The 13,656-nt window shown below is 41.0% G+C and overlaps 1 protein-coding gene across 4 annotated transcripts in view; it reads right to left on the bottom strand.

The window, feature by feature from the left end:
• fez1 (fasciculation and elongation protein zeta 1 (zygin I)) overlaps positions 1 to 13,656 on the bottom strand; it is a gene marked incomplete at its 3' end in the record, with an annotated part of 17,956 nt that extends 4,300 nt beyond the window's left edge. Inside the window, exons 1-5 of one of the 4 annotated variants that reach the window (XM_083926948.1) lie at positions 13,477 to 13,656; positions 9,880 to 10,246; positions 5,291 to 5,378; positions 2,500 to 2,586; positions 1,656 to 1,821 (exon numbers count right to left, since the gene is read on the bottom strand). In XM_083926948.1, the coding sequence (XP_083783074.1) occupies positions 1,656 to 1,821; positions 2,500 to 2,586; positions 5,291 to 5,378; positions 9,880 to 10,217 (679 nt within the window). In that variant the 5' untranslated portion in view covers positions 10,218 to 10,246; positions 13,477 to 13,656. Of the gene's footprint in view, positions 1 to 1,655; positions 1,822 to 2,499; positions 2,587 to 5,290; positions 5,379 to 5,720; positions 5,810 to 9,875; positions 10,247 to 13,476 lie in introns of those variants that run through there. The other 3 variants (XM_083926949.1, XM_083926950.1, XM_083926951.1) reach the window with 3 other exon arrangements.

Here is a 13,656-nt window from a genome sequence, read left to right as displayed (position 1 = left end):
TGTAATCAAACACATGGCAATGAAGTTTTTACTAAACAAAGCAAATGAATCAAAATGTGAACTCCTATGGCCATTGTTGCTCTACAGTGTTGATTATGATATAATCTATCCAGACATCAGCCTTAAATAATATTACTAATAATAATGATAATAATAATAATAATAAAGCAGTTGTGTCTTAGAATAACAACTATGTATTTGAATCATCAACATTTTTAAATGCCACTATTGTCCTTTCCCTCTGAAAAGATCCAATTCCCTCACAGCTCATCTGATCATGTGTTTTTTCTATAGCACCTTTCAAAAGCAGAGGTGCAACGTGCTTCACAGGTGCACATAAAGTTGACATGGATTGCATATATATTATATATATATATATATATATATATATATATATATATATATATATATATATCTGTATGACCCTTACGATGCTCTCCCTCATACGTGTTCAGCGCCCATTCCCACAGTGGACACAATAAATAAATGCAACTCAGAGGAACCGCATGCATCGACAATATGTTTGGCAACAGGGCGCCTTATAACACCTTGTTCCCTGACCTGCTGAAATGAGATGACTAATTTCACCATGTGCATTACTGAATCAAAAGCAGACCTGGTTGGCGAGTGAACATGAATACACATGTCTCTCCAATCAGTTTATCACCATGTGACAGTTATTCTACTCATCATTACATCTTGTTTGAAAAGGTTGTGTGGGCCTGTCTATCAGTAAGACGTGACAGGCTGGTTTTTATTTATTGGGTAATCTGCCATCATACAGTAAATCACTCCCTTATTAAATTGGTCCTTCAGTCATCATTTGACTCATTCCAGTGATTGGCTCATGTGCAAACATTAAATAGGGAAAAACGGCTTTCGCTTTTGTGTTGCACACTCTTTTTTTTTACTACAAACATTAAAACAGAATTGTACATACATATATACTACAGGTCGATTTAAAACAATGATGAGAATCTACTCCACTCATCGATGACATTGTTTCTAACTATACTCTATCGTTATCTAATCTTTTGTTCTCTTCTAAAGAAATGTCTGTGTATACATTCTGTTTTAATTGTACTCTCTATATCATTCAAAATGAGACCGTTCCCTTAATAATTGCTTGAGATAAAATAAAGGTTGAATAAAGCTTTACCCCAAAATAAGATTTGAAGGCTGAATATGTGATTAAACTTGTAACATACCATATATAAGTATATTGCAATTGGTCCATGTTTGTCCTTGACCATACTCTCTTCATAAATGTCCTTCATATTGGATTACTATAAATAGGGATGATGGTATTTATGCCCGGCCTATGACAAGGACTCAAACCCAAAGGGTACTGACAAAAGAAAGGTTGATCACCCTGCTGGAAAACCAAGCACTTTACAAGTCATTAACGCATCATGATCGCGCCATTAATGCGTCATTAATACATCATTAATGCGTCATTAATGCGTCATTAACGTGTCAGTAACGTGTCATTAACGTGTCAGTAACGAGTTAACTTCAGCAGCCCTGACTAAACGATTTTTTTTGCACTAGTATCGGATCAGTTGTCGTTATCAGGTATTGCAACTGGAATTGGACCATCTATAGGAGGTTACAATCATAATAAAAAAGATGGTAAAATGGATTTTTAGTTTTACCTTCATAGGAGCAGTTGTTGTTAGAGGCCTGTGACAGCTGCCTGATCTCCTCAAGCAGTGAGGGGTTGGTCCTAGAGGAGCAATGGCTGATCTCCTCTTCATCCTCCTCCTCAGTTTCACCAGGATCTGGAGAGTTCTCCATCATCTCAACTATCTCCTCAATGACCTTGATGAGTAGACAGGGGTAAGTACAAACATCCATAACCATCTATATGGCCACCAAATTGCCAGAAACCTCCTGTAAGTGTACGTCATACTGAATCCATTATTGATTTCTACACAGGCGGATTTAATTCCTGTACCAGCACAATAAAAGAGCGCCAACACATGCTGTCACACAGGACAAGGGTAGTTTTATTGGTCATGATAAAGAACCTCTCAGAAAAAGTATGCAGCCAAAAGAGACAAAACCAAAAGACAAAACCAATGCCATATCTAGCAATGCAAAGATCATGTCTGGGATTCCTCAGGGGTCCATCCTTGGTCCTTCACTTTCCCCACGTAATTAGGCATGTTTTAGGTTTCTCCCTGCTCCAACACACCTGAGTCTAATGATGTGCTCGTTAGCAAGCCGCTGAAGCTTGTCACAGGTTTATCTATAAACGATAGAGCAATAAATGAAACAACGTTTTTCTGTTATATGATAGATATTGTCATATTGCAAAGCCCTAATCTGAATGGAAAGGCACAGATGTTTAAAAGACTGCCAATTCCAGTGTTTTTTGTAAACACACACACGCACGCACGCACGCACGCACGCACACACACACACACACACACACACACACACACACACACACACACACACACACACACACACACACACACACACACACACACACACCTGATCAGCTGTGATAAGAGGCTCTTCGTTCAGGCAGTTGGCATTATCATTCTTCTCATTCATCTCCTCCTCCTCTTTTTCGTGAATCTGAAGAATGTCGGACGAAAAATAGGAGAACAATTTAGGAAAAAAAGATTCAATCTACATTGGGATAATCAACTAAATCTACAATCATTTTCCAAAAGAACTTCGCCTTGAAGGGAGAGATCAGTCACACTCATTAGGAAGTCTCATGCTTAAATATCTGAAAGGCCTTACATTATTTAGTATCACTTTTAATTTTTTTCTTTCATCTTTTAAAAAGTAATGTACTATTCCATTTGTGAAAGTCTTTGAATAGTTTATACCTTAAATTTGACCCTCATAGTTTTGATAGTGAAGTTCATGGCAATGTGAAGATCTTTGACACTGATGCTCGGGATAGCAATGTTGATGTGTCAGTCCAGACAGGCTGCTAGACCATGTACCCTCAGGACTTTTCCTAGCAGGTTGACTTTTGTGTTATTGTGTGAAATGACTCAACAAGTTGTCCTGAAATTTGGGTCAGACATTCATGTTTCTCTCCGGATGAATTGTAATCACAGTTGTGATCCCTTAACGTTTCATCTAGCACAACTAAAAAAAGAAAGAATCTGTCCAAGAGTTTGGTTTATGATCGAATACCTGCACAGATGATATAGGCCTCAGCCTCCGTTGAACAGTGTTTAGTACTGATTAGCAGAGATGTGATCTTAAGTCTTGGTGACTGGACCTGAGTCGACTCAAATCACTGCTTTGATGACTTCCAACTTGACAGAAGGTAAAAGACTTGAGACTCGGCATGGAAGTTAAACACTTGTGACTTGACTCGAGACATGATGACATGAATGACTGTGTTCATTTTATGTTCTCAGTTTAAATAGCCTTAAAAATGTTTAACATTGTCAGTGTGCCTGTGATTTTGATTTTGAAATTAAGAAATAAATAAGCATTTATAAAGTTTGTTGTTTTTGTTTGATTACAATTATTTCACTCAATATGAATAATTATAATACAAATTCAATTCATACCTTTTGAACAGGTCTAAATTGGTAAATAATATCATTCCTAGACAGGTCCTACTACCCTGTTCTCTTTATAAGGACTGAATACGGCAGGTAGGTAAGTGACTTGACTTGACCTCCCCAAGAAAAAAATTACTTGGGACTCAGGCTACTTGGGACTTGGACCAAATGACATGAGCCACATGTCTGCTGATTAGCAAATGTTAGAATAATTTCATGTTAGACTAAATGTTGAATATTGTAAGCATTATAAATGCCCAACATCAACATGCCAGAATTGTCATTATAGGTTCGTTGCTGATGTTAGCATTTACTGTAGCTCTAAGCACTTCACCAAAGTACAGTCTCAGAGAGTTGCCATTGTGGCTGTAAGTGTTTAGTCTTACATGAATGTCCACAGGGGACGTCTCCACTGCTAATAACTGATTCAACGTACAGTTATAGTGAGACAGCTCACTGAGAAATATGCCATTTGATAGCTGCTGGAAAAAAACACACAGCAAGCAGATGTATTTTTGTGGTTGTGGAATTTCGAATAGGCTACAAATAAGTAGTATGTTTGTTTGTATGTCTATTTGAGTTTTGCAAACAGAGAGGGGCTCAGTTGAACTGAGCTCCATAGATATTTGCAGTATAGCTCATCGAGTGAACAATGAGTGAACAACTTCAACAGCACTCACTGGATCGGTTCGCAGCCAATGTGTGAAACGGCTGGGATGAGGATTAGCACCTCTAAATCATGGCCATGGCTCTCAGCAGGAAACCGGTGGATTGCTTACTCCAGGTAGGGAATGAGTCCTTACCCCAAGTGAAGGAGTTCAAGTACCTCGGGATCATGTTTACGAGTGAGGGGACGATGGAGCGTGAGTTTGGCTGGAGAATCGGAGCAGCGGGGGCGGTGTTGCAGTCGCTCTACCGCACCGCTTAGACGAAAAGAGAGCTGAGCCTGAAGGCAAAGCTCTCGATCCAACAGTTAATCTTCGTTCCTACCCTCACCTATGGTCATGAAAGCTGGGTCATGACCCAAAGAACGAGGTCGCAGGTACAAGTGGCCGAAATGGGTTTTCTCAGGAGGGTGGCTGGAGTCTCCCTTAGAGATAGGGTGAGAAGGTCAGCCATCCGTGAGGAACTTGGAGTAGAGCCGAGAGCCGAAATGTTTCCTTATATTTACTGGTGGTCTGTTTCGATACAAACCTTTTAACATAGAGAAAATCCCAACCACTCAACTGAAGGCAGGATCTAGTTGTATATGAGAACTGTAAAGCATTTTCACAACAACCCCCTCCCTCTGGGACTAAAACGTCTGCTCTGGCCTTGACCAGCACAAACATGGCCTAGACTGCTAAGTGCCTGCTGTCCAGTTGCATGTGACAGCCAATTAAGAAAGACCTCTGCTGAAAGGCAGACCGGTCAGGGTTGGGCAAGCATGCCTTCAAGTGTCAGCATGAGATTAAGCCTCAGGAAGAATGAACCAGTTAGCTAGTCAGTCTCAGAATTAAAAGTTCTGACACACTGAGTTGCAACTTTTATTTATAAAACCATAACCATAAAACAAAATCACATTTATATTATAAACTAATGGGATATGCAATGGTGAGCATTTTCATTTCTAAAAAGTTGTGGCAAGAACTGTGGCTAAAAAGTTAAAGAAACCCAGTTATATTCATCTTTCCAAAACAAAAAAGAGGGCCTAAATTATATTATTTACCAAATCTAAACCAAATAGAAAGATGTGGAGTGACATGTACCTCCTGGTCAGAAAGATTGCCGTTGAGTCCCTCTGAGTCGTTCCCGTCCCAGGTGGAGATGTAGTTGTCGGTTAGAGCATCCCACACACTGCCAAACAGAACACAGACACATACATAAACACGTCACCAAGGGCAAGCAGCACAAACATATTAAAAAAATGAGCATCAAGACACTATGTTGGCCGAAGCTCTATAGGCTGTTAACCATTTTAAGCTTGTGTATCCACACATGCTGCAGTTAGACAGTTATATAACAGCATTAGGCGAGAGTGTTGTTTTATCTCCCTGGTTATAAGAAGGTCTACTCAGCCCTATCGTCAGCAGTCTGCTACTCAGTCAATGTTTCAATATAGCAAGTCAATAATGGTGGTCAATACGGAGAGCTGAAGGCTGCAGAAGAACAATGCACAACAGAAAAAAAACAGCTTACGACTCAGTAAAAGGTATCCTTAGCAGAGATTTAGATAAAGCTTCTCACATCATTGTACCAGGGGTCTCTGAATGCAACCAGGAGCAGGCGTCTGTCTGAGGAGGAATGACATCAGCTGGGAGAGAAGTCTCCTTTGTGTTTTTTCCTTCTCAACTAAGAGGTTGGGTCAGGCCTGCTGCCCAGCTCCCAGTGGCACTGCCCACACCCGGACACACAGTGGACACCATTCAGCCAACAGCTTACCTCATTAGCCATGCCTACTACTGTGAGCACCAGCACATAAACAGGGTCAAAGTTTCAGTAGACTCTAAGATTAAAACGGAAGTAATGAGAATTAATTGTATTATATGAATAATTTCCCCATCAGACAATTCATTTTGTGCTAATAATTTTGAAATATGTTGTAGTCTGTATTGCACTTTATTGATGTGTGAAGCACTTTGTATGGAGCACTGCTTTAAATATAAACTCATGGATTCAGAATGATACTTGCATTTAGTGCATTTGTGTTTAGCATCAATTATCCCATCAAACCTAACAATCAAAGTTGCACATAGAAAATATCTGCTCTAAACTTCTATCATTACATCTGAAAGAAAAAAATACCACCTCTGATAAGAATAGTTCAACTATAAACTTGAGAAAAATACAACCTAAAGCTAAAGAGGTCTCATGTGATTTAGAATGGAACCCCCCTACGTGTGTGTTTTGTGTGGTGCATTCGCATTAAGGCAGGTAGCCTTTTGGGTACGTGACAGGAATGTGTAGCAAAAAGTGCCATAACCAGCACATAACACAGTGACAGGGATGTTGAAGTGTTATTATCGTATCACAATGGAAAGTCTGTGTGATGTGATTCTCAACTACGGGTCGGAGCCCAGAGCTGGAGTGGTGACACAAGGCTCTGTCACTTGGTCTGGCTGCACAAAGTGACATTTTGGTATACAGGGAAAAAAACATTTGGCTTGTTTATATTTCTCTAAACCAATCACAATCATCTTGGGCGGAGGTAAGCATTATAGTTAAGAGGGGAGGAGAATGCCACAGTAGCCTACTGGCACTGTACATGTACTGATGGGCGGCTGTGGCTTGGTGGCAGAGTGGGTCGTTCTCTGTTCGAGAGATTGGTGGTTCGATCCCCATCTCCCCCTGGTCCACATGTCGAAGTGTCCTTGGGCAAGACACTGAACCCCGAATTGCTCCCCGTGCTGCGCATGGGTGTGTAAATGTGGTGTGAATGGTTAGATCAGATTAGATGGTATGTAGATGTCCACTGCCATCAGTGTGAATGTCTGTGTGAATGGGTGAATGTGACAGACACTGTGAAGCGCCTTGAGTAGTCAGATGACTAGAAAGGCGCTATATAAGTACAAGTCCATTTACATGTGCTAAACCACACTAAGTTTAGCATAAAGAACGGAAATGGGAAACAGCTAGCTTGACTTTGTCCAAAGGTAAAAACATTTGCCTACCAGCAAGGGGTTTTTTCAAGACTATTTCTTGGCGGGGATCAGGTAAGAGGAACGAGCCTGGCTAGCTGTTCCTCCGGTGTCAAGTCTTTATGCTAAGCTAACAGGTTGCTGGCTGTAGCATTGTATACTGCAGCAGGAACAATAATGAAACTGGTATTTTCCTCTGATATTTGAAACTTTCCTTTTTCATTTAAATGAAACTAGTCACTTTAATGAAAGCACATCGTTAAACGACATTTAAAAAATCGAATCAGTAATCACCACAACAACATGTGAACAGCTCTGCACGCACAACACAGGGACATGGTTTGTTCATCTGGCCAGCAGGAACTGGAACTCCATGTTACAAAGCTGTCCTGTTGGCTCGCAGCCACAGAAGAGACATCATTCTCTTTAATATTCTAGTTCTCCGTCAGCTTGTCCGACTGACTCATATCTGCGTTTCTAATCAGGAAACAGCAGGGATTAGGCTAATATGTGCGACAGACTGTTTTCAACCAAACATCAGATTTACATTGTTGACAATTAATTCTGTGGATCTTTAAGACTCTTTGGTTTTAAAAGGACCCCTTTAAATCAGACTACACCCTCCACTAAATAGAGTTTCCTACATGGGATCACGTCACTTAATATCCAGTGAATGAGACTCACTTGATTTGAAATCACAGCATGGATTGTTACTTGTGAGTATTGTTATGGAAAGGGTGGAACAATGAGACATTGTTGATGATAAAATCTCCAGAGGAGGCTGGAACAGTTGTTTGCCTGGAATATGTCTGGTTTCCTTATCTGTGCCTCAACAAATAAGTGTAAAGCATTGGGATCATATCTTGGCCCTAACATGCAGATTCCACCCACAGCCCTGTGTTCTGTGCTCAGTTATCAGTTAAACTAAAATAACGTCGTTTTTGGACAGTGGACAAGGGAACACCTGTTATCTTAGTTCAAGGGGATTTTAAAAAAATATTACGTGAAACTAAAATATGCGTCACATCCTAGGTCTACAGCCCAGCGCCTTTCCCTTCAGGTGGCTCATCTTGAGTTGGTGACCCACACTGGTATGCTAGCCATGGATAAATCCCCAAAAAAAATAATCGGAGGAAAATAGTGTTGCGTAGACATAATCATTTGCTTTCACATGGTGATGGCTTACCTGCTTGATATGTGGTGAGAAATTAGAAAACAACAACATTTTTAATGACAGTTAATAATAGGAATAAAATGTCGACAGTAACTATATATATACTTTATAAGCTGTGACATCAAATATGTTTTGGGGGTCCAGACAAATTTTATTTGGTGGAAGCGGGAACAAAATGGCTCTTTTGATTGTAAAGGTTACAGACCCCTGTTATACACCAATTTAAAAGCGTTAGAAAAATCATGTCTTGCCTCGTACACCTACATTCAGGCTATTTTTAGCATGATTCATGCAGTGTGAGGACGTGTGTGTGTGTGTGTGTGTGTGTGTGTGTGTGTGTGTGTGTGTGTGTGTGTGTGTGTGTGTGTGTGTGTGTGTGTGTGTGTGTGTGTGCGTGTGTGCGTGTGTGCGTGTGTGTGTGTGTGTGTGTGTGTGTGAGCCTGCTAGCTATAGGAGGAGGGTCTGGCAGTCAGCTGCCTGGTGGAGAAGCAGAGACAGAGGCACACCAACAGAGCCAAAGCTAACTGATGCGGACGATTCTGCACATTGAATAATTCAGCATGCAGCCTGACTGTGGAGCTCTGGAGGGTGGGGTCATGCTGCTGATTGACTGGTTGTTTGGGGTGTTGTGGTCTGTGTGTGGAAATATTTTGGCTTTTGTCACGCAGGACGTGCTGAGCCACTGTTTTGGCCTGTAGAGTGTGTTGTGTATAGTATTATTGATGGCAGCATAATGAATGTGCTATAGTGTGTAATTAACATCAAGGGCTGGAGGAAGAGTCTGGCTGTGGTATTTTTGCATTTATATCACTTTATTATATCCCTAAAAGGCAAGTAGGGCACATCACAAAGCCCAAAATGCAACCAAATGTCTGTTTTGCTGGAAAGTTCACATATTGAAATAGAAATACAGTACACAAAAGTTATTAGTTCAGTTATCTGTAGTCTGTAAAGCAACAGAGCTGAGGATTGTGTTTCTGAAAAGTCTAAAATGATTTTAGTTACTTTATGTAATTTTACGTTGTTGTAACTTACTGCGGATGCTGTTTAGAATGCTATCGTTATGCCAAAACAGTGATATAAATGCTTTTCAATTTAACTATAAGTGCCAGTTTAGGTAAGACTGACTTGTATCAGTTCAACATATTCTCATTAACGGGCTTTTGATGATATCAAAAATCTTTTAAAAAATGACTCTCTATTTAACTCTATTTTTATAAAACACCGGTCCCCCAGGTGAAAGTCCTGGGACCTGTTTTGGGACCTGTCCACCACCCTGACCTCCTCCCTATGTGGATTGTATTACTCTTATACTCACCTAATTTCCTTCTTTGCTCCAGGCGTAATTTATACAGAAATAAATATGTGTATCACATACGAATTAAATGCATGGCGTTTCATAGCTATATGTATAAACAGTGAATGAGGATAGTCTGTTCAGATACATGAAGGCCTCAGTTGTGCACACTGCAGGCTTGAAAATACAACAGACTGGTGAATAGCACAGGACCTTGTACTTTAAAGCATATTAACTGGGATCACTCACTCTTCATCCTGCAGCCTCTCCTCATCCTCCTGGTTGTGTGACTGGTTGCGTATGGGCGCCAGGCCCTCTGTCTTGGTGTTGTAGTTGTGGAAGCAAACATTGAGCTTCTCGTCAAACTCGTTCACCAGGTCCTCCATCGACTTGAAGCTCATCATCTCAGAGAAGTTCTCCAGCTCAGAGAAGTCCTCACGGGTCATGGAGGCCAAGGGGATGGTGGTGGTGGTGGTGGTAGTGGTTGAGTAAGAGGAGTGATTGAGAGCGTGGTGGTCCATCTCATCTATGCGACAGGGCCGAAGGTCCTCAAACTCCTCATCCAGACACACAAGAGGGGCTTCCATGGTGTCCCCTGTCTGTTGATCTCTGAGCCCTGCACAAACAGACAGGGGGGTCATATAATGTTTAATGCATTGGCTTGATCAGCACGGCTGATTAAACGGAAGTTTCATCAGCATGCCTTTAAAGTGTAATTCCAGCGTGAAATCATCCCAGGGTCTTTTTCAGCAATTGCACTCATCAAATAAGCCAATGAGACAATTTTTTGTGTAAAAACTATTAACGGAGATATTCTGGGGAGTCGCTAACAGTCAAACGTGGCTAACAGTGATTAGCTTGGGGCAGTATGGTGAAGGCATTAAAACAGCTTTTTTAACCACTAATACTGCTCAAAATAACAGCAAACCTCTGCAGGAGCATGAGAAGAGTGAGTGCAGCAACTCTCCAGGATATCTCTGTTAATAGTTCATACACGTTCATACACATAGTTTGTCTCAATGGCTTATTTGATGAGTGTATTTGCCCAAAAAGACCCTGGGATGATTTTATGCTGGAATTTCACTTTAAAGAGGCAGGGCCACTGCTGCATCACATGTAGGAAAGACAAAGCATAAACGTCTGTATCTGTCCTCATCTGTTACATTTACCAATATCTCAGAAGGACTTATCTGGCATCTTCATAATCCTGCCTGTCTCACCTCATGTGGAGTGGCACCATGTTGTCTACACAAAGAGGAGATGGAGGTAGATGTGCCAGAAGGGGACCAGGTCCCAAGGGAACCCAACCAGTTGGCTTTACTGGTAAACCACAGTTAATTAAGTGCATCATCTGGGATTGAACTGATGAGGTTTCCAATATTCTGGGACCTGAAAGTTTAGGAACTGTCACAGTATTTCATGTATTACAGTAAGGTTGGCAGTAAGGGTTACTATAAGGAGTTTCATTGAAATTCTATCCTAATTATTTTCTATATTTATGTACTTCTATAAATTGAGTCAGATTATGATAATACTGATTTAGAGAGATGGACTCATCTACCAATTCCATCAGTATCAGTTATTAGTGATACCCCTCACACTTCTTTGGGGGTTCTAGGACAAACTTCAGAAAATGCCTTCAAAATACATTTGGAAAGGTAAGGAACCTAAATATAGCACCTTACAAAGAGACAAGGAATCAGGAACTCCACGTTGCTTTCAATTTAAGTTTGATAAAACCTTTGTGTATTTGGTTTAACCTGTCAAATAATGCAGATAATACAAACATTGGCACTTAAAATGTGGTACATAAGAATGTTGTTCTGTTCAATAATTACAGTTAAGTAGCTGGTGGGATGCCTTTTTCTTTCCCACAGTGGAGTGAAAAGGAGTTCATACACTCTCAGATAGGTACAGAGATGACCCGGTTATTATTTCTTGTTAAACACAGAGTTTGGAAAAAGATAAATGAGTTGACAGAGTATATTCTTCTCCTCTGATTTTATAACATTGCACCTCCACAGTGTGAGTTATGCTCCAATGGTTCTACTGGGGCATATTATATTATTACTAAGTATGCCAAGAAGACCCATATGGTCAGTAAGAGTATTTTTGTCTTGTTTCTATTCCTACATGCTGATTTGCTTTGCTTCTTCTTCCTTTTGGAATTAATCCAATAACCATTCAAATTCACAGAATGCATTACACTAAGAGAGAACAGTAACTGTATAAAATTACAGTAATAAAATAATGCCTCAGACACTTTCATGGAGCTCCTAAAGGTCTTTTAGTCATTTGGAAAACAGAATCAAAAAACAGTAGACATGAATGGGTTGAAACCAAAAAGAAGCAGGAGTCATTCTTCATGCTACAGTCTTAAAGACTTTTAATTAAAATAGTACGTCGGTCAGGTTCTTTGGTGCAGTGTAATTACAGAAGTGAAGCCTAAATTTCCTCCTTCTAAATTTCTGTACTTTGCTGGACCGTGGCCTGGCCTAAGTGGGTGAGCACAGAGGAGCCCATTTAAAAACAAGCTTGTGCAAGCCACCTCCTCCTCATCACAGCGCTCAAAGTGCTGCTTTGTCAACAACCGGATGGAGAATGTGTTTCAGGATCTTGTGCTATCTCTTTACAGCTCGCTCCTGTCTATGGTGTTTCTTTTTAACCTGCATCTGTTTATGCTTCGTCTTAACATTTCTTTCTAATTCCTCTGCTGAGAAAATGACATCATGTTGAATGAACCCTTGCAGCAGAGAAAAGAATCATCCCTTTGTGTGACAGTGACTGACAACTTGTGTCCGTCAATAGATCCAATTAAGGTGATGTGGTCTGTTCTCATCAGAAGCATTAGGGACTCTTTGCAGGAGGCACTGATGCACTGTTGCTTGAACCTTTTGGCAGGGTGAAAAATCACAAATTGAATTTCCTAACAGCACTTTCCAGTCATGCTGTAGCCTTGCTATTTGCTGCCAGCTCAGTTGACTCTGGAAGAGCAAAAGAGGGGCATGCAATCCCAGCATCCATATTCAAGATGGCAGCAGCATGGATGGTGTGGAGGTGTTTGAGATGTGCAGGTATTGAAAGTCAGCATGGTGTATGTTTAGGATGTGTGTCAGCCTTTTTTCCCCCTTTAGATGTGACCTTCACAGAGAGTGGTGATGGTGGTCTCAGGTGTGTCCGTGCTCCACTAACATGCAGGTGTGGAAAGAGCCAATCACAGGAGCTCGTCAGAGGTCATTTAATGCAATGGAGCCAAATCACTCACCCTTTTACTGTGGGAGGGATGAGCACAACTATGTGAGCAAACAACACCTATTCCACTGCAGATTCTGAATGCTCTGATGACACATCACGCTTCACACGCTTTCATTAATGTCCGATGAGGATATTTTATATACACTAAGAGCAATGCCAACACATGACTAGTGCTGCTTTAATCAATTCGCGTGAGCCCGCTGTGTATCAGGAATATCACACGATTGCTCACATCTATTATGACCCTTTGCCAAAACAAGATATGGCTTCAAGCAGGAACGTAATCATATTTGTAGTGAAAATCATTTGTAAATGTGAATGAAATGGATTCCACTTCAAATCAATATTCAGGCAGCCGTAGCAGAAATGGAAATCAAGCAAGTGCATGTCATCAGCTCATCAGAGGGAGAAAAAAGGAGGAGAGTGGGGGAGGGAGAGAAGAGCGGCGATGAGAGAGAAGAAGGAGAGATGGAGGAAACCATGGTTACAGGGCAGGGATGGAGGGAAGATGATGCACAATGAGGACCTGAGAGAGGTCAGGAGTGGAAGAATGAACAGCGGGACGATAGGTAGAGTAGGAAGACTGATTACCTGCAGTGGACACTGCTGTTGTTACGGCTCGGTGTGTAGGCAGGATCTTCTCACACACGGAGGATCTGTGGCTAAGCCTCCCTCTGCTGAAAAACCAACAGATGAGCAGCAGCAGTTATACTCATTCCAGGGTGAGAGAGAGAAACACAATCAGGGAGGTAAAGATGGCAGCGTGCTCTG

This window comes from Echiichthys vipera, assembly GCF_963691815.1.
Source record: "Echiichthys vipera genome assembly, chromosome: 14".
In the NCBI taxonomy this organism is placed as follows: Eukaryota; Metazoa; Chordata; class Actinopteri; order Perciformes; family Trachinidae; genus Echiichthys; species Echiichthys vipera.
The sequence above is the reverse complement of the archived record's forward strand: the minus strand, read 5'-3'. Positions and strand labels throughout refer to the sequence as shown.